This window comes from Microtus ochrogaster, linkage group LG4, assembly GCF_000317375.1.
Source record: "Microtus ochrogaster isolate Prairie Vole_2 linkage group LG4, MicOch1.0, whole genome shotgun sequence".
NCBI classification, from domain to species: domain Eukaryota; kingdom Metazoa; phylum Chordata; class Mammalia; order Rodentia; family Cricetidae; genus Microtus; species Microtus ochrogaster.
The window spans coordinates 61717537-61738655 of NC_022030.1; the positions used below are offsets into that span (position 1 = coordinate 61717537).

At 47.7% G+C, this 21119-nt stretch overlaps 1 protein-coding gene across 1 annotated transcript in view; it reads left to right on the forward strand.

Moving 5' to 3' along the window:
• Iqca1 (IQ motif containing with AAA domain 1) overlaps nt 1-21119 on the forward strand; it is a 126948-nt gene that overhangs the window by 66404 nt on the left and 39425 nt on the right. The window contains exons 9-12 of the mRNA XM_026786043.1: nt 8345-8420; nt 15155-15261; nt 15415-15507; nt 18630-18697. Of these exons, the coding sequence (XP_026641844.1) occupies nt 8345-8420; nt 15155-15261; nt 15415-15507; nt 18630-18697 (344 nt within the window). The remainder of the gene's footprint in view (nt 1-8344; nt 8421-15154; nt 15262-15414; nt 15508-18629; nt 18698-21119) is intronic.

Consider the following 21119-nt stretch of genomic DNA (forward strand, 5'->3'; position numbering starts at 1 on the left):
TGATTAGAAATGGGCTAAATTAATATGTGAGAATTAGCCTAGAAGAGAATGGGTCAAGCAGTGTTTAAAAGAATACAGTGTCCGTGTAATTATTTCGGGGCATAAGCTAGCCAGAGGCGGCCGGGGTGCGGCTGGGGTGCTGGGGCCCCGCCGCTACTATTACTACAGCTTTCTGTCCATCCGCTGTGAGAGGAGAGAGCTAAGAACGTAACAGAGACAGTCGGGTGGCTTCTTACAAACTGACTCTCATGGACAACGAAGGAGGATGGGGTCTGGAGAGATGGCTCTAGTTAAGAGCTCTTACTGCCCTTGCAGAGGACCTGGGTTTACTTCCCAGCACCCATAGACTATTTCACAGTCACCCACAACTCCAGTTTTTAGGGACCCAGTGAGCTCTTCTGACTTCCGTGGACACCAGGCACACACATGGTGCCCATATACACATGCAGGCAAAACACAAATGAGCATAGAATAAATAATAAAATACATCCAAAGTGATTTTTCAAACTGCAGAAGGGGCAGGAGAGCTGACCCCTTGGAAGCTCCCAGGTTTCCTACCCAGCCTAGTCACTGTCCTGGGGTACAGGAAGCATTTACGGTGGAGAATCATTATCACTGAATGAGAACGATCATGGCTGGAAACTGTATTTGAAGGTGAAGTATGCCAAGATCACATGACAGCACATTAGCTTGATATATAGATCTAAAGTTCAGCATATTGGAACTGCTTTGACCTTGCATTAGAGTAGCATGTTCTGTCGTCATTAGAGACCCGGAGCTGTCGTGCCTGTCAAGGTTTGAGAAGCTTTTCTCACCCACACAGAACCAGCAACTGAGCTGATAGAATTTGAAATACGAAACCTAAAACTACGGTGCTCTGACCCAAATCTGTCTCAATTTTTTTCTTATGATTGTGCATGTGAATTTTGTCAGAAGGATGCCCTGGTTTTTGCTTGAGAAGTGGCAGTGAGGAAAGAGAGCTCCCTGCCACAAGTGGTAGCAGGGGTACGAGGAGGACAAATGATGTTTAGTCACACCATCCAACAGAGTGAGAATCAAGAGTGAATGCTTGCTGTACCTACTCAGCCCGCGAAACCTGTATTCCTTGGCATTATGTGATGGACAGGTAACGCACAGGCTGGCCAACAGCAGAGAACAATGGAAAGTTCCTTCAGTGTAGGCCCTTTTCCTTTGAGTTTTAGGTTGTGCACAGTGCTGTGTGTGATGGTGTCCTTTGTGGAATTAATGGGCTGAGGTGGCTCTGCTGCAAGGCAGCGGGAGGGTCCAGAGGGTGCTGTGAGTGCCTTCAGAGCTGCACCCTGCTGTCTGACAGTGGAGGCCCGTGTGCACCCTAAGTAGGCCCTGAGCAACATTCGCCCAGCTCTGGGGAAATGCAAGGGTGGAGCATGTGGGAGCTCACACTCCTTACCTGGAAGCACTGGGCTTGTTGGGTGGCAAAACAAGCTTGCTAAAGTCATCAGCAATAACTCAAGACAGGGGGACTGCAAAGTGCAGGGGCAAGAAGTGTGACCTCCCTGGCCTGGAGTAGAAGAGGCTAAGAATTCAGATCCATGAACCAGCACCTTCATCTGTGTCCTCTGAAGATACATGCAGCTAGTCTTTTCCTGTCCTGCCAGCCAGCTCCCAAATAATGACACAGAGACTTTTTATTAATTTTGAAAACTTGGTCTATAGCTGGGGATTGTTTCTACCTAGCTCATAACTTAAATTAACCCATTTGTGTTCATCTACGTTCTACCACATGGCTTTTACCTCTACCCCATTCTGTGTGTCTGCCTCATTCCTTATCTGGTTGACTTCTCTGCCTCTCTTCTTCCCAGAGTCCTCTTTGTCACGGGAAGTCCCCCCAAACCTCTTCAAAGCTACTGACCATTCAACTTTTATTATACCAATCACAGCAATGTATTTTCCAGTGTACAAATATCCCACAGTGTACACACACACACACACACACACACACACACACACACACCAGGTTCTCACCACTCATCTACCTGGCATTTGCCCTCCCCACTCAATGCTGTGCGAGCTTTGCCTGCAAGAACCCAAGAACCTAGTGCTTGGCTTCCCTCTTTTCAAAACAATCTCCAACCACTAGGCTGAGCTGAGAACAGCAGGGTCATGGCCAGAAAGCTTCCATCAGAGAAACACAGGGCTGTGACTACGTATGCAGTACACTTATATAACCCTAGCCAAGTAAAGATTCATGGAAAATAAGTGACCTTAGGATTAAGATGGCAGATGTAAACTTCCTGGAGGAAAATTCTACAATATTGTCCAAAGGAGTGATGTATCGGTTGCTTAGAACTGCAGCCAAAGGAGAGTAACTCAGTGAAGCTGAAGGCTCCTTATCAAAGAAAGACATGCATTTCGAGGGGCAGCAGAAGCTCCCACTGTGTTTTACCCTCCAATGAGAAGCTCATATAACTGTCAATTATGTCATTACTGCATGGAAAGCCTGGCCCTATTATGTCATGGGAATGTCTAGTGCTCTCTCTCTTTAAAATCACCAGGATTAGATGTTTGCCAAACCAGTCTCACAACAGTTTTTGCCCTTGAGAACCTGATCTGTATTGTAGAAATCAAACAGTCCTCTAGTTTGGCTTTTATGTCCGTGCCTCAAGCACCTGTTACATAGGAAGCTGTGTACTGGTTTCAGACAGAGCAGGAAACCTGTGTGAGATGGCGTCCTTGCCTGGAGGGTGCCTCAGCTCGAAGCAGTGAAGCAAGCTCACTGACAGTCCATAAAGAGATTCCCATAAAAGGGAAAGCGCCCCCCTCCCCTGCCCTGCAGCGCCCCATGCCTGTTCCAGCCAAAGCAGTGTCCCAAGGGCCAAACTCCGCCTCTGCTGCCCTGTCCTTAGGCCAAGTCCAAGGTCTGTGCAGAGTTCAGCTCTGGGGCCTTCCCAGGCTCCTCCTCTAGGCTTGATGCTTTCTCTCTGTGTGTGTCTGTTGGATCTCTCACTTTCCTCCCTGCCCTCTCCTACACACGCACATACATGTGTGTTTGCGTGTGTGTGTGTGTGTGTGTGTGTGTGTGTGTGTGTGTGTGTGTGTCCAGGGTTTTCACACTAACTTGGAGGAACTTTCTGCAGCTCAGAGTTCCCACTTGATCTCCGTCTTTTATTATGGCTCTGCAGCACCACTGTGTACCTTCCCTGGGATCCTCTCCCCCTCCTCTTCCTCCTGCTGCTGCTGCTCTCCCCCCAACACCATCCTACTGTTTCCAATCCTGCTTCTGATCCCCCTCCTTCCTACTCTTCTTCCTCCTACTTCCTCTTTCTCCTCCTGATGCTGTTCATTCTCCTGCTCTCCACTTCCTCCTCCCTCACTTTTTGTTCCTACCCTTTTCCCCTTTCTTCTTCCTTCTCCTGTTTATCCTCCCCCTGCTGTTCCTTCTACTCCTCCTCCTCCTCCTCCTCCTCCTCCTCCTCCTCCTCCTCCTCCTCTGTCTTCTCTCCTCTTTTCTGACACCCATTGTTCTGTGGCCATTGGTGGTCTTAACCATCTCTGTAATTGATTTGAGTTGATTCCCATATGTGCTTGGGTTTGGTGTAGTTGCTGTTGCAGGGTTTTCTTTCTTCCTTTCTGAGAAGTTCAGGGACTGAGTCCTCAAGTAGGGGCTCCTCAAATAAAACCAGAAGAGTACTGTATCCCAGCAGATACACTAACTGCAGTGCAGCAACAAAGAACCTGGGGAAAGCAAGATGGCAGAACCATTCCAAAAGGTTAGACTCCTTGGAAGACAACCCAAGGTCAAGATGAAGCTGAATCTCTCCTCCCCTGCCACTGGCTCTCAAAAACTTGTTGAAGCATTGAAGTGGATGACGAACGAAAGCTTCGTACGTTCTGTGAGAAGCACATGGCTGCAGAAATGGCTGTTGATGTTGTGGGTGTAGAGTGAAAGGGTTGTGTTGTCTAGATCAGTGGTGGGAATGAAAAACAAGGTTTGCCCATGAAGCAAAGCAGCTTGACCCATGGCAGAGTGTGCCTGATGTTGAGCAAGGGGCATTTCTGTTATAGACCAAGGAAAAACGGAGAGAGGAAGTACAAGTCTGTTCGCAGATGCATCGCAGATGCCAGTCTGAGCATTCCCAGGTTGGTTGTTGTAAAAAAATAAATTAAATTCAAATAAAGAGAGAGGAGGAGGCTATTCCTGGACAGACACTACAGTGCCTCATCCATTACAATCTAAAAAAACTAACAGAACCTGAAAGCTTTTTAATCTCTACCAAAAGAAAGGTGATGTCCATCAATATCCTGTCACAAAGCTCTTAAAGAAGCTAAGAAGCACAGCACCAAAGCACTCAAGATTCAGCATCCACCTGTCCTACAGCACAAAGGCTGATGTGTTGCTCTGAAGAATCGGTGCACTAAGGAAAACTAGAGGAGGCTGCAGAATGTGCTAAATTTTTGACCAAGAGAATGAAGGAAGCAGAAAATCACTAGGAACAGTTTGCCAAGGGACATAGGATATCCTCACTGGGAGTTTCTACTGCTAAGTCTGAGTCCAGCCAAAAAATGAATCTTTTGAGTAACAATTAAATAATCTTACTTAAAAAATAATCAAAACAGACTGAAATGGCTAAAATGCCAAGAATGTGAAAACGCTGACTAAGGGCCATCAGTACTTCAGAGAAGAAGCGAACAGATGAATGAAGCAAGGAAGTGGGTGAGAAAGCCTGCAGCCTGAAGAAGAGATCCAGAGAGAACACAAGTGTTGTACAGAAAGAGGGAGAGAGCACCAAACTGGAATTTTAGAAATGAAACCTCAATTTAAAAAAAAAAATGTTGGATAGTACCATCAATGGACTAGATCAAGCTAAAGAGAGACTTTCTGGGTTGGAAGACAAGACTCGGGACTCATTCTTCTCCAAAAGCAGTAAAGAAACAAACAAAGAAACAAAACCAAAACCTAAGCATGACCACAGCATGCAAGCAAGGCTCTGGATCCTAAGCTGGAGAACAAAAGCAAGCATCCATAACATAGAAGCTGAGATAAAAATGAAAGGCTCCAGAACCCATATTAAGAAAAGAAAAAAAAAGAGGCAAGCCCAGCAGTGGGAGGCAGAGATGGGAGTTAGAGACGGGAGAATCCCTGGCATGTAGAACCGTGGGACAGGGAAGAGGACCTGACATACACACATGCGGCTGTCATTACCTAACATTTTACAAAGGAACTAAAAACACAATGGAGTAAAGACAGTCTCTTCAAATAGTCTAAGAGAATTGGACACCAAATGTAAAATGGCTTTCCTAAGGAAAACAAATAGTCGGGCATCATGGTACAAGCCTTGAGGCAGAGGCAGGCAGATCTCTGGGCTACTTAGAGAGCTCCAGGACCCAGAGCTGCAAAGCAAGACCCTGTCTCAAAAAGACAAGCAAACAAAGGAAAAAAAATATGGACAATAAATGCTGGTGAGGTTGTTGGAGGAAAAGGAACCTTTCTCACACTGCCAGTAGGGTATAAATTAGTGCCTTCACTGTAGCTATTAGTGTGGGATCCTCAAAAGCTAATTTAAAGAGAATAATCTGGCTACACCAGCCTGAGGCATGCATCTGAAGGGTTCTAAGTCATCTTACTACAGGGATCCCTGCACGTCCAGTCCATGCTCATTGAGGTACCCTTCCCAGAAGCCGAGATAAGAACAAGCCAAGGTGTCCATGGACACGTGATTAGATCAAGAAAACGTGGTCCATATACACAGTGGAGTTTTATTTAACCACAAACAACAATTGTGTGCCCTTGGCAGGTACACAGATGGGACAAGTCGTCATGGAATGCAGAATAAGCCAGACGTAAAACATGAGTGTTGTACGTTTTCTCTGATGTGCAGAAATTAGATTTCAAGGTGTATAGGGGGGATTGGATTAAGGGGCCAGAAGGGGGGAAAGAGAGAACAAAAGAGGGTGACCGGGGTGATTATAGGAAAGTAATGCACACGTGAGGGAGGGACCGGAGGGAAAGACGCTGGGCACATGGATAAGAGTGCTGTCCTCTAATTGAACACAGATTGGACTTCTGCCCATGAGCACCAGCTGTCGCTGCTGCTGGCTTTGTTATGTTTGACACCTCCCTTGCAGAATTTTCGCTTATGCCTGAGTATCTCCATACCAAGGGTAGGGAAGTGGCCAACCCTGGGATAATGGTGCCATCAGCAGGCTTCTCAGCCAATGAGTTTTACTTTATTATGAGACTAAAGTAATCTGACCCAGTAGTCAGATTAGCGGCTTCTCCTGCTTTAAACCCTGGTACTTCTGGAACCAAATTCTATTCTGGCACTGCAAGACAGGCGGCTTCCTTGTGTGCCTGACAAGCTGAGGTCCTAGACTCCTTCTGTAACCCCTAGGAGCATCCTGAGTATCTGCATGACAGCCTGAACCGCTTGCTTCAGGTGTCTTTCCTGGTGAGCAGGAACCTCATGGCACCTGCAGCCTAGCAAAAGCCTATGGGAGGAGGGGATCCCAGCTTAGCCAAGCAGAGCACAGGGCTCATCTAGGGTCAGAGACTGCCTGAGCTCTAACTAGAGTTTCTTATGTGTGAGACCCTCTGAAATGTGGTTCTTGTGTCTAGCGCCCCTTCCTTGATACATCCTTGTAACCAATGTTGGTGCCTCATTTCTTCCCATGGGTAAAGGGCAGCGTAATATTTATTCATCTGTGGGCTAGGCATTTTATGTTTTATGTTCTTTTCCACCCAATAAGTGTTAGTGATAGGCAGAAATGCCAGCTCCAGGACTAAGGGGCATCCCGCTATTTTTGATCTTCTGTCTGCTGGGACGTGGGGGACACTCACAAGGACAGAAAGCTCATGAGAGTGCGGGCAAAATCCAGCCAGTGCTGGGGTGTAAAGCTTACTGCTATGGATTTCTGGAGGGGAGGAACCTGAGTCCAAAATTATCAGAAAGCATTTGCAGCCAGAAAGAGAGAGCAGGAGAAAGGAGGGGCAGGTTAAAGGAGTCAGTGGAAAGAAAGAACATGCCACTGTACACATAAGACAGCATCCTGTGGCAGCCACAGTGTCAGGAGCAAGGAAGTGGCCTGGGGGCTAGGGCTGGAAGGGCTGCATGCAGTCTACTACAGGTTGGTACTTCATCCTATGGTTGCAGAGCTGATGGGGATCTTCAGGGCTCTGCAGGGCTTCAGTTGAAGGAAGTCTTAAGTTGATAAGTTGATCAGTCCCTTCTGGCAGGACAGAGAGGGAGGCCCCAAGTTGGACAGTGTACAAGCAAGAGTCCTCTCAGAAAGCTGAGACAAGGAGAGGGTACGGTCCCTGGAATCAGAAGTGTCAGAACAGATGTGGTTAGGTGCCCATTTGTCTATAGACAGTAGGAGGGGGAAGTAGTGGGGATCAGAGGCATAAAGGTCATGCAGTCTCCAGGACATGTGGGCACAGTGACTGGTGCCACTACAGAGCCCAACACTGGAACCCGGAAAAGGAAGGGCTGTCAGTTTTCCAGTGTCCAGGGACTCACAGCGCCCCACTGAAGAAATTCTCCTAAGAACCTACAGTCCCCTCATCATGAAGGTGCTAAGAGCATGCAGAACACGCAGGAAGCTTTAGAGACACTCGTGGGCACAGCGGCCAGCATGCTTCCCTTGGCCCTTTGTGACACTAACAAGAACCATGCATGGCATTTGTCACCAGAAACTACCAATGTGATAGAAACCCCAGATGAGAGCATGCAAGGCTGGTTCTCACATTCAGGGCCAGAGGGCCAGAGGGGCTCAAAGCTGGGCTATGACTGTGCAGCTGGCAGATGGCAGTCTCCTGTCCTGGTGTATAGCACTGACAGAAGCAGCTAAGGGCAGCAGCATCTTTGGGCTTGGGCTTCAGAGTTCTCCAGACCCCGATTTCACCAGGGAAGAAGCCCAGTTTATTCCCAGTGAAGAAGAGGCTGTGGCTGATTCCCAGACTCAAAGGACATTGGTACACACAGAATCCCAGAAATGGCAATGAGTGCAGTAAATCTCAGAGTGCAGAGAAGCTCAAACCCTGGCTATGGGGACAACAGGGGATCCAGACAGGACCCAAGCTGAGAGCTCAGCCTTCAGACAGCAATGAGCAAGTCCAAAGAAGGTGGGACCCAAACCAGGCCTGAGGGAAAGCCACCATGCAGAAACAGTGTGTGGGTGACAAATGTCTCAGTAGCCTGGCCATCCAGGCCTCCAGTGCGGGTTGTGACACTCCCTGCTCAGATCATGCCCCGGCGGGAGGGGCAGGATCTTCAGTCCCATCAACTACAGCTTGTGTGCCTTTCGCTGTCTGGTCTTAACAGATAAATTGCTCCTGTAATTCACAATATTACTCTGTTGTGAACAGGAAGAAGAGGAGGAATGGAAGATGTCACCAAGCCTTTTCCTTCAACTGATGGAGGAAGGAAATAGCTTATACAAAGGTCAGTCCAGGAGAATGCCTGTCTGCTGAGTGTGCCCACGCTCCAGTGGGCGGGCAGATCCCAAGTGCTCAATCATGGGAGGCTATGTTATGCGAATCCAGCCAAAACCAGTCCCTCTCCTGCTCCTCATGCTTCCGAAAAGCATAGTGTCATGGTGGCTACTGTCGTCTTAGTTTAAGAAAAGCAACCTGGGACAGAAAGGGTATGTTTCAGCTCAGTCTGTCATGAAGGGAAGTTAGGACAGGACTCAAGTCAAGAGGCTGGAAGCAGGAACTGGAGCAAAGACCATGTGGGAACGCTGCTTACTGGCTTGCTCCTGATGGCTGGTTCACTTGCTTTCTTAAGCACCGCCTATCTAGGGGTGGAACATCCCACAGTAGCCTGGGCTCCTCCCACATTAATCTTTAGTCAAGACAGTGCCTCTATAGACCTGGCTATAGAGCAATATAATGGAGGCAATTTGGTTGGTTGATTGGTTTGGGGGTTTGTTTGTTTTTTCCAGACAGGGTTTTCTGTGTAGTCCTGGCTGTTTTGGGACTCACTCTTATAGACCAGGCTGGCCTCGAACTCACAGAGATCTGCCTGCCTCTGCCTCATGAATTCTGGGATTAAAGGCATGCACCATGACCACCCAGCAATGGAAGTACTTTTTAAACTAAGATTCCCTCTATCTTATGTTAATTTGGTAAATAATTAGCAATAATAATAATCTAATCAACACAATTATTTTTCATTGTCAATTTGACACAGCCCAAAATTCACCTAGGAAAGAGTCTCAAAGAATTGTCTAGATGAGGTCAGCCTGTAAGCATGTCTGTATGGGATTGTCTAGAGAAGGTCAGCCTGTGAGAGTGTCCATGAGGGATTGTCTTGACTGTTCATTGATATGAGAAGACCCAGCCCACTGTGGGAGGCGTCATTCCTTGACTTGATCCCTGGACTGTATTAGAGTAAAGAGCTGGGTGACAGCAAGAAGGCATCATGGGAGATTCTTTCTCCCTGTTCTTGCCGGTGGGTGTGATACAACTAGCCAGCTGAGCCCTTGCCTCAATGTCCCTGCAGTGATGGACTGTAGACAGATCAACCTTCCTGCCCAACATGGTTTTTCTCGTCAGGGTATTTTTCACAGCAACAGAAATGAATCTAGAAAAACTTAGGAGAAAGACACACACACACAGGGTGGGAGCATTCTGGAACTTTCTCCCGTTGTGCACTCCACAGCTGACCACTCTCTGGCTTAGTGGCATGAAGAAAGGCATTACACTGAGGAAATGAATTCCATATGTACACATCTTAATCCCCTCAGACCAAGACCAGTCTAGTTCTGACAATTGTTTTGTCAGGGGCTCAACTCCATTAGCATAGTCAGAACCTGGCCGAGTGTGTGAGCGCATGGGCTCTGACCTTTCAGATGTCTGTCGTAATTTTCTAGGACTGATATGCAGCTCCTTAGCTCTATTGCACCCTTGGGATAAATCTCAGCAGCAGATGATTGGCCAGCGTAGCCCTGGTCCCTAGTACTGTTGTGGAAATTCCTGGAAAATGAAATAAGGATGTAAAGGAGAAAGTTTTCAAACATCAGCTAATCATGGACCTCCTTACTAATCTGAGTCTGATCTGAACAACACTAGGTCAGATAGATGAATGGATTGATAGATGATAGATAGATAGATAGATAGATAGATAGATAGATAGATAGACAGACAGACAGGTGGACAGATGATAGACAGATGGACAAGTGATAGATAGACAGACAGGTAGATATGTATTTATTTAATAGTGATTCAAGGTGTTTATTCCAGCAAATTGGATCATATCCTTAACAGCAATTCCACTATAGTTACAGGTCCACTATGCTAACTATATCCCAGCAGGTGCCATCTTACAAACTACTAGGGCGTGCAGGATGCTCTGGGAGACCATGACACTGTTAGCATACGACCCCTGAGTCCACCGAGGAGGAACCAACTAACATTCACCAGGTGTCCAGAACATGCAAAGACATTTTTTTTGTGCCTGTGTCATTCAGTCTTCATAAAAACCACACAATGAACACAGTCCTTGCCCTAGTCAGGTGGGACCATTGGGGAGCCTGCCATCTTAAAGTCTGAGAATTCATCCTAACATTGACTTACAATGGAGCAGAACAGTTACCATCAAAAACATCCCTCAACTCACATACTCACTCGGCAAACTCTGATTGTCTCCACTGTGCTGGATATGACACTGATCTAGAGATCCAAAATGACGTCACCCACCAACATGTCTGCAAGGCATCAGATGGGGAGGGTCCAAGCCGGGCAGTTGTCAAATGAGAATGAAAGTGGACATGGGCCTTGAGTAGTCAGGGCCTTCAGCAATCCACTCTGCAAGTCTAGGCTTGACTAGGGTTTCACTGGTGTGTGTGTGTGTGTGCGTGTGCGTGTGTGTGTGTGCATGCATGTGTGTGTGTGTACTGCACCATCTTGTCTCTTGTCCTTTTACCCCCATGCGTGCTGTGTGCATTGTCTCCCACCAGCCGTCAGGGTGGCTTCCACACAGAGAAGCCGAGGAATTCCACATTCATTTTCTCCCTCGCCCTCTCCTGGGAGCCCTCCAGGCCCTCCCAACCATCATAGGCCCTCCCTGATCTCTGCTCACCGCCAGCCACATTCCTGCCTTCTCTTCTCTCCCTCACTATGGCGGCACCATCACCCGAGATAACCTGAGCAGGATGGACTTCCAGGGTGTGTAGGGCCACGCGCACATATTTACCCTCAGAATTTGCCAGACTCCCCTACCCCGTCCCTTTTCAAACAGCTATGCAGAGCAAATGAGGGCAGAGAAAAAGATATTGGGGAAGGAAAGCCTCCCTCGTCACCCCAGGCTCTGAACTCTGAACATACAGGGAGAACACTATGCAGACCAGAGAGAGTGATGCCTTTACCAGCTGAAGGAGCTCACAAGGCCACGCCTTCACCCCCCCCCACACACACCTCTTTTTCTCTAGCATGCCCAGCAGCTATGTGCCGCCTACTCCCCTTGTGCAAAATGCTTGTCCCTTTGGGCCTTGTGCCAGGAAAAGCCTTTCTGGGGCCTCCACAGAGTGGCAGTCTCTGTCCCCACCTGTCCCTACCTTGCCCCTTTGCACTCAGCCCAGATGCCAAGCAATGGGCGTGTGGCTTCCTGCAGTGGGGCCCAAGCCCTGGAGGGCAAGATCTGTCACCTAGTTGCTCTGGAAGCAAGGCCTGGTCTGAGACTCATCAAATCGGCAGATTTATAATTAACACAGAATTTACTTCCTTTGCGAGTGAATGAACGCGGAAATGAATGCATCAGTCTGTGACCCAGAGCCAGATGGCGAAAGGGTTTCATCGTTGCTGTCTTTTAACACTATTGCAAGCACTGTGTATGTGCTTCTTTTTTGACAAAAAGCAAAAATGAATTTGGGGGTAATTCAGCATTCCCATGGAAAGCCAGGTCTTTCAACCTGCGACATCCCGTCTTTACCACTACCTATTGGGCACAGCCGGTTTCCATGAAATCCAAGAAGCAGGGAGAAGCCGCAAGGGTCTTCTAGTTGGAGGCCTTGGCTGTCATCCTCCAGCTCTTCAGTAACTTAAATAGAAATCTCTTCATCTTCGAATCCTTCTCATGAAAACCAAAGGTTTGCCTTCTCAAATAATGTGTTAGCATTTTAATCACTAAGATTAAACCCCCTCTGCTCCCCCCCCCCACCGCACGGCCCTCCCCTTCCCCTCCATGTGAAAGGGCCCTGGCCTGCTTTTCACAGTCTCAGGATAAAAAGCTCCTTCTGGCTGCGACAGAGTGGGGGCAACAAGTGCCCTCTGAGGGTCCCAAACAGCTTCCTGCATTTACAAATGCCCATGAAATTCCTGAAGGGATTGAACAGTGCCCTGTGCAGAAGTGTCATGAGAAAGCAGCACTTCGAAGGGAAAAATCAGCCCATTGAGACCTTGTAGAGGGGAGATCAGAGGGCTGCTTGTGAGGAACCGTCTAACAAAGCGTAGCTGCGGCTCCAGCGTGTGAATGGCCAACTGTGACTGGGCAGGAATACTTGCGGTGCCTGAAGTATTCCACGCTCCTATTCTGAACGTCTTGTTCTCAGAGTCTGGGGAGCCTGAGAAGTGGGTCCCTGTGCATAGATAGCGAAGCGACTCTGCTCTCTGATGTCTTAATGCAAGCGGTAAACTTATGGTGGTCGAAAACTTAGCAGTCCTGCAAAGTGGAGGCGCGTCAGGCAGTTAGCATGAGTAGGTGGCACTTTGTAACTCACTGAAACTCTCTTTGCTATTGTCAGGGGGAAATGTAAGGGTTTTTTGTTTTGTTTTGTTTTGTTAACATAGAGAAAGAACCCAGTGAGCCAGGCAGTGCATACCCATAATCCTATCATAAAATAGGAGACCTCTAGGTCAAGGCCAGTTGGACTATATAGTGAGACCCTGTCTCAAAACTGAGGTAGCTGTCAGCCCTACATTTAGTCTGTTCTACATTTTGGAATAATGTGTACTTCACAAAATGAGCTTATTAAGAATTCTATTTATTCTTTGATAATTTCATATATGTATACAGTGCATTCTGGTCATATTCACCCCAGGTTCTCGGTTCCCATTCTCCCTAAACTCCCCTCAGCACGTCCCTCCAACCTTCATGGTCTCTCGGTCTTTTCATCCTCTCCTGAGTCCAATCAATGCTTCCCACATGTACATCCTGTGGGACCATCCACCAGAGCATGGGTAACCACAGCAGTAGTATCCCCCCAAAAATGACCCCCTCGCTGCCAAACTAGCCATACACTGCCAGTAACTCCTTAGCTAGACATAGGGCTTAATGAGACCCTCCCCATCCATGCTGAAATGCTGATTGGCCTGATGGGTGCAGATCATGTACATGTAAACATGGCCGCTGTGAGGTCATGGGTCCATTGGCCATATCACGTCCAGAAGCCAGCATTTCCCAGCTCTCCTCCCCATCTTCCTGCTCATACATTCTTTCTTCCCCCTTTCTTTATTCCCCCTTTCCCATAACGTTCCCTGAGCCTCGGTCAGACTGATAGAGATATCACCTGGTGCTTTTTCTGGGCAGTTTGCCCAGTAACAGCTGCCCATTTCAGACAGAAGCTTCTCTGACAAGGGTTAGGGCTAGCACTATGGGTACAGACATAAATGTTCAGAAGGCAGTCTGACATGTCCATTTTTCAAGCCAAAAGTAATAGGTTCCCTGCTATGATCTGGGACTTCCACAGCCATGGGTTTTGACCAGGTGTACAGTTCTAAGCGTGGATTCCGTCCTGTGGAGCAGGCCTCAAAAGCTCAGAAAGTGGCTGGTTGTCCCTCAGTGGTCACACTCCTGGTTCACCAGTGGGCACATCTGGCCATGCAGATTACAGAGTCCAGCTGTGGGTAAGACTATGTATGGCTTCCCTACCCCAGCAGCTGCACAGCCCCTTCCAGCTGTATGAAAGCTAGCCAGCATAGAGAAGCCTCCTGGTCAGCTCCAGCCTCGTTTCTATATGTGTTCAGCAATAGAATCTTACCATATGGTCATGACGGGCAACCAAAACTATTGGCCATAGCCTCTGTTGCTTCCGGGAGACCTCTGGAGTTCATTGACCAACAGCTTCTTATAGAAAACTGTTTTACCCCTAACACTGGGATTTTCATTTCATACCACATGTCTTCTGGTAGAAGCATCGTCTGCCCATGCCAGGTATTCCTTTTATTCAAGGCTTGTCCCCTGTCACACCAGATGACAGAGCACCTTGAACTTCAGCCCCAGCTCTTGCATTGCCTTTGCACTGGTGGCACCATTCATCCCCGCCTCCCACCCTGGCATCCATCCTGTGCTCTGGACCCAGCCACTGAGGCCCTTCTCATGCAGCTGCCCTGCCTACGGGAGGACACAGGGAAGAGTCAGGTCTATGGAGAACACTCCAGCTTGAAATTTGTTCTCTCTGTGTTTCTTGTGAGTCCACATTCTGCGTTTTCCAGCACCCGCCTCACCCTTGAGATCCCCACTGGCTTACCCACAGATCTTGGTGGTGGAGACTGTGGTGTGGTAAGGTGGGGGACTTTGACCAGCTCACTCAGATCTGCTCACATCTTTCTCAGGTGGGATACAGGCGGGATGGGTGAATCCTTGCTGGAATCTGCCCAGGATCTTTACCAGCTAGCGTCTGTTGACCTCAGAGCTTGCCTAGGAAGTAGGCCCATCTCACTTGGGCATGGTGACATCTGTTAAAGTAGGCCCACCTAACCTGTGCGTGGTGGCATCCATTGCTTTTCCGTAAGTGACCACATGGCCACTGGGTTGATGTCTCTAGCTTGCAGATCTGACCCACACTTTAGAAACCAAGCCTTTGTGTCCATGTCTTCCTGAAGCTCTCATGTCCCAAGGGCTTTTGGCTCAGGCCTCCCCAGAATAGTGCGTCACAATTCCTATTTTAGACAGTTCCTCAGGTCTCCTCTCAGAAGAGTCTAGATTGTGTTGAGCTGACAAAACCAACCACTCCCATGTCTTTACCTGATGTTTTCACTTTCCATTTCCTCTCCTTCTTTCAGGATACCATACGGCCGAGCTATGAACCCTGTCATTCTCTGGCGTCTTTATCCCAACTTCTGTTCTAGAATCTGGACAGATTAGTGTGGGTTGAGATTACAGTAACAACCCTCATGAACCTAGATGTGGAACAGAATTTTTTTAACTTCCTTTTTCTCTGTCCTTGTGGAGTACAGACATGTGGCTGAATAAAGATGAATCTTGGAATTTTCCTCAAGACTATGACCCAGAAATGATCAAGGAGGAGAAACGGAAGGAACTAGAGTTGGAGATAAGGGTTCAGGTATGCCTGCACTTGCCTCCAGTAGAACAAAACCATTCTCTGCAACAATTACACTTTGTACAGTTTTCAAATTGATGAGCAATCCAAGAATTGACCCCGAGAAGACACAAGCATGCCGAATCACGTAAGAGCCATGTCCGAATTTTCTCCTAGGTTGACGAGCTGATGCGACAAGAGCTGAAAAACCTCAAGCTGGCTGTGAACAGAGAGAAGGAGCTCCCGGCCCGGGTGAAGAAAGGGAAGAAGGTGAGCCTTAAACAAACATAGGCAGCAGACTCTGCCATGGACAGCAGCGCCTGCTGGGTAGCTGGTTGTTCCCAGGATGCGTGCTACATGGAGCGTGGTGATCTAAATAAGAATGTCCCCATAGGCTCACTTATTTGAATGCTCAGTCATGAAGGAGTGATGCTGCTTGGGGGAGATTCTGTGTGGACTTGTGGAAGGAAGCATGTCACTAGGATGTCACTAGTGACGTGGGTTGAGGTCTCAGAAGCCCAAGCCAGGCCCAGTGGCTCTCTCTTCTCCCACTGTCTGTGGATCCAGATGCAGGACTGTCAGCTGCCTCTCCAGCATCTTGTCTGTCTGTGTGGCACCATGCTTCCCCACCATGGAAATGGACTCAACCTCTGAAACTGTAAGCAAGCCCCAGCTAGAGACTTTCTTTCATGAGAGTAGCCTTGGTCATGGTGTCTCGTCACAGAGATAGAGCAATGACTAAGACACCAAGCATCCCCTTTCTGCTGATCTCACTGTTCACCACTCAGTGCTCCGTGGTATGGCCCTTAAGTAGGACTAACCCTGCCTTCCGAGGGGATCGTCCCCAGGACTGCCCATTACAGGTTCATATCACCTTACCCAAGATGAGCACTATCTGAGGGGCCATAGCAAATGCCCCAATCCCTCCGCCCCATCTGTTCCTGAGGGTCGGTCTGTAGTGAATGCAGTAACAGCAAGTGGGCTTTATGAGTGCAAGAGTCAGGCTGAAAGAAGCTGGGTGTGTGCAGCTCTTGAATCCCCACATATCCATCTCGCGGCGGTTTGCAGCAGCCAGTCGGATGGAAGCATGTACAGCGCCTTCCTTTAGCCTCCCGTTTCCACCTTCAGCCCACAGACAGCCCAGCAACTGAGCCAGAATGCTCAAAAGAGAAATCCAAGACTCCTCCCTGGCAATGTTATCAAAGACCCAAGAATCCTATGGTTTGCAGACACTAAGCCATCTTGCCTGTGACCCATGAGCTCACTTGCACTGGGTTGAGTCTTGGCATCTCAGGGGACACCTGACCTTAGGACTGTTCTCTTGGTCCATTTTGTGCTAAAATATAGCTTAACTCTAAAGTCATTTAAATTGTCCCCCAGAGCGTTGTTCTGAAGGAACAACACAGTGACCTGAAGCAGTCCCCTCTCCTTTACAGGAACAGCTCTTAGTGCCACTTTGAAACTTCATGCGTGTCTTCATCTATGAAAAAGGGCATGTGTTCATAACTAGACATGGAAATTGAGCTGTTCACAGTGGGAAACATATTTCAGAAGTGGCTGTGACCTCCTATCAGATGGCAGGCTTTCTCCTCAACAGCCAAGCCAAGGCCACGGCGACTTTTGCTTTCCTCCTCCAACCTCATCATTCCCTGTGGTCTAGCATCTTCAAGATGCCACCATATCACGGTGGTGTCAGCATCTCTCAAAGGATTGCGGGCAGTTGTGTAGCTAGAAGGGTTTTCACATCCCAGTCCCAAGCCAGGTGGCCTAAGGATGAACTTCAAAGCAAGCTAAAACTTAATCAATTACAAAGAATCTCATAGGAAAGCCATTTAGCCAGGGATGGAATACACACACACACACACACACACACACACACACACACACGGACAGCCCACAGCAGTTTTCTGCCCTTTCTGGAGACGGCGACTTGGTCAGAGATTATCCAACATCCTAAGTGGTCCTTCCTAAACACAAGTCTGATTTGGACACTCCTCGTTCACACTCTCCAGTGGCATCTCTGTATCTTCCTCAGGAGGCCTCTGGGAATCCCGTAGTGGCTCTGGTTTCTTTGCATATGAGTCGCACTCTGTGTCACACCTGTGCTTTGTCACCGGTGGGTGTTATATTTTCTGGTGACACCAGGTTAGCATCTTTCTCCTACCTAAGGGCCATGACTGTAGGAATGTTTAGACATAAGCGACTATCTCTGGCTCAGAGCAAACCCTTAATGCTTATTATTGTGTGGATTTATTGTTAAGTCTAGCTCCTATGGAGATTGGTCCCTATAGACTAAATAACTCCAAGTTATTACTTGGAGTGTCACGGTCTGTCTTCCAGAGAAAGTGAAGGAGAAAGAGAAAAAAAGTTGGTTTTTAAAAATCCAACAGTAATAGAAGAGGGGAGACTTCTAAGTTCTTTTATGAGCCCTCCAGCATCCTGAAACCAAAGCCAGATAAAGACACTGCAATAAAATGAAGCAAGGTGTCAATTTTCCTCACAGGGGAACACATATCTTCAACAAGACACTAGCAAACTGAGTTTGGCAACAATTAGATGGATTTTGCTCCAGGACCGTGCAATGCAAGGATGGTTTGGCATGCACAGATAGGTCTCTGTGCACCACCACATTGGTGGGATGGAGTTGAAGAGCCTAAATCATTGATTATTATTAAATCAATTGTCTTGTTCTAGACCATTTCAGAGATGGGGGAAGGTGTGTGGCATAGTTCAATATTTTATTGTGGGGCTGGAGAGATGGCTCAGTGATTAAGAGCATTGCCTGCTTTTCCAAAGGTCCTGAGTTCAATTCCCAGCAACCACATGGTGGTTCACAGCCATCTGTAATGAGGTCTGATGCCCTCTTCTGGCCTGCAGACATACACACAAACAGAATATTGTATACATAATAAATAAATATTAAAAAAAAAAGGCCGGGCGGTGGTGGCGCATGTCTTTAATCCCAGCACTCAGGAGGCAGAGGCAGGCAGATCTCTGTGAGTTCGAGACCAGCCTGGTCTACAGAGCTAGTTCCAGGACAGGCTCCAAAACCACAGAGAAACCCTGTCTCGAAAAACCAAAAAAAAAAAAAAATTGTGAGAAAAACTCTGAACCAATTAACCATAGAAGAAATTTACCTCCATGCAACACATCTATGTTAATCAACAATATGTGCTGTTCATAGACTACAGACATACAGACTGACAGCAAGTGAATGTCGGTGCAAAGGGACAGACAGCCCAGGGAGCCCTGCACCACAAATACATACAACTAATTTTTGTCAAAGATGCAAAAGCAATTCAAAGGAAGGCAAGAAGATGCCTTCAGGAGTCATCTGTGTGCTCTTTTTTATTTTTATGAAAACATTGCTCATTTCTACTTTCTTTAAACAGGGGAAAGGAAAGAAAGGCAAGAAGAAAGGGAAACGGGGAAAGAAGGACAAGGACCTAACAGCTGACAGGTGAGGCGTGGGCTTGTTCTGGGGGTGACAGGTGCAGACACATAAGAAATGTAGAGATGCCCCCCTCAAATCACAGAGCAGGCCGAGGTGAGGCAGCCCCTCTCAGCCCTACCATGCACCTCCTAAACAGAGTGGGGGAGTGGCTGGCACTGGAGGAAGCCCTGTCTAGACTCTAGACTGAAAAAAATACACGACAGGACCGCTTGCTTGGAGGTAAAGCTGCCTGCCACATCCGCGTTCCTGTTATTTCTAAAAACTCTGATATTTGCGTGGGAGTCAGGGGGTGGCACTTATTAAAAATGGCTGAGAAGATAACATCATGAGACTTCAGAACGTGCAAGCTGAGTTTCTTCTGGGCAGGGGGAACCTCATTTTCTTTACAGCCTCACCCTGTCCCCTTTGCACGGCTTGGAGGGAGCCAGAAGAAAGATGTGTTGCAGCTGGGTCTCCAGGGGACTCTTTGCAATCTTGAGGTTCATTTGCCCAACTTCAGTGCTAGTAGATGGCTTGAAATGCTTGTGTTTTGTCAGGGAGTTCAGTCAACGCCTGCCCACTGGAGGCTGGGCATCATTCTTATGCATCCTCCTCTTACTGTGGGCTTTGCTCATAGCAGACATGAATGACATCCATGGAAAGAAGCCTACTGAATTCTTGGAAGTCCCCCTGCAGTCACCCCCGAGGCAGGCAGAGTAACCCACAGCTGGTGTGTGCTGGGAAGTAGCCCCCATTGAGGTTACATTGTTCAACGCCTTGGCGCCTACAAGTGTCCTAGGGTACATTTGAGACTCTGATACCCTCATTCATGAAAAGACAGACATCTTTCATTGCATGAATGCCGAAACTATCCGGGACAGAGATACACGATACGTGGTCATTTTGAGGGGAGTCTGGCCAGATGGACACAGAGCCACTGAGTTTATATCCCTTTGTTTTTGCCTTAGTTCCAAAACAGAGTGAAGTAGTGAGAAACCGGGAGTGAACACTGGGGTCTCCTGACGTGACCCTGCTCCTTCCTAGTTAAAGGATCCGTCCACTTTCCTTTGTATTTGAAGTGTCACCAATATAGTGGTGCTGTCCTGCATGGCTGCAGAGGTGGCCTCCCTGTTATGACTGCTAGACGCTGAATGTATTCTGGGATGTTTCCTTGCCCTGGAATCTGTCTCAAATAAGTCAGAAGCAGTTCATTCTAGCTTCCTTTCTGATTCTGCGATAAGAACACTGGTTGAAAACAGATTAGGAAAAAAGAGGGTTATTTAGCTAAAACTCCAAGCCATAGCCCATCATTGTGGGAAGTCAGGATGGGGACTTGAAGGTGAGCCTGCTCGCTATTCCGCACGGCGCTACTACATTCAGCCAAGGAAGTCACTTACAGCCAAGGAGTAGAACAGGAACGGTGGAGGAGACCAGTTGCTAGCTGGCTCGTTCACTGGCTCACACCTAGGTTGCTTTCAGATATAGTCCAGGATCATCTGCCTAAGGAATGATGCTGCCCACAGTGTCCTGGGTCCTCCAATATCATTTAATGATAAAGACAAACCCTGACAGGCATACCTGTCAGGTCAAGTCAGTCTGATCTAGATGACCCTTCAATTGAGACTCCTTTCTCCGATAACTCTTAAGCTGTGTCAAATGGAGGTTACAAATCTTCCTCATCCTGGCATCCAAGCCCCTTTTTGAGAAGTGCTGTTGTTGTTGTTGTTTTGTCATGTATATACAACACAGAAAGCCACACCCACCCGACACAAACACAGCTTTGGACAATTTAGCTTCCATATAAGAATTATCTTCAGCCAGGAGTGGTGGCAAAGTCCCAATACTCACGAGGCAGAGGTAGGCAGATCATTGTGAGTTCAAGATCACCCTGGTCTACATAGTGAGCTCCAGGACAACCAAAGCTACATAGTGAGACTCTGTCTCAAATAAAACAAAAATAAATTATTTTCAGGCTGGGCATAGTGGCACGCGCCTTTAATCTCAGCACTCAGGAGGAGAGGCAGATGGTACTCTATGATTCTGAAGCTAGCCTGGTCTACATGGTGAGTTCCAGACAACCAGGGCTATGTAAGGGAAAAAGAAAACCTTCAGGACTGAAAAGATGGCTTGATCAGCCTGTGAAGCTCCAGATACCACATCAACACATCAACCTCTAGCCTGTACTGCATACACACACATAGCACACACACATAGCGTGCGCGTGCACACACACACAACACAGAATTGTCTCCAGTATAAGCAACTCTTGCTTTTTGTAGATGGTAAGCCACTGTACTAGCAAAGTTCCAAAGAAACAGAAATTTCACAAAGGCTAATGATTTATTGGCTTACAGATGCTAACTGAAAATAAAATTCTAGGCCCATTGTATTACTATTACCGGGTAATTTCTAGCTCATATTTGGTCCATCATAAAGACTGATGGAGTCA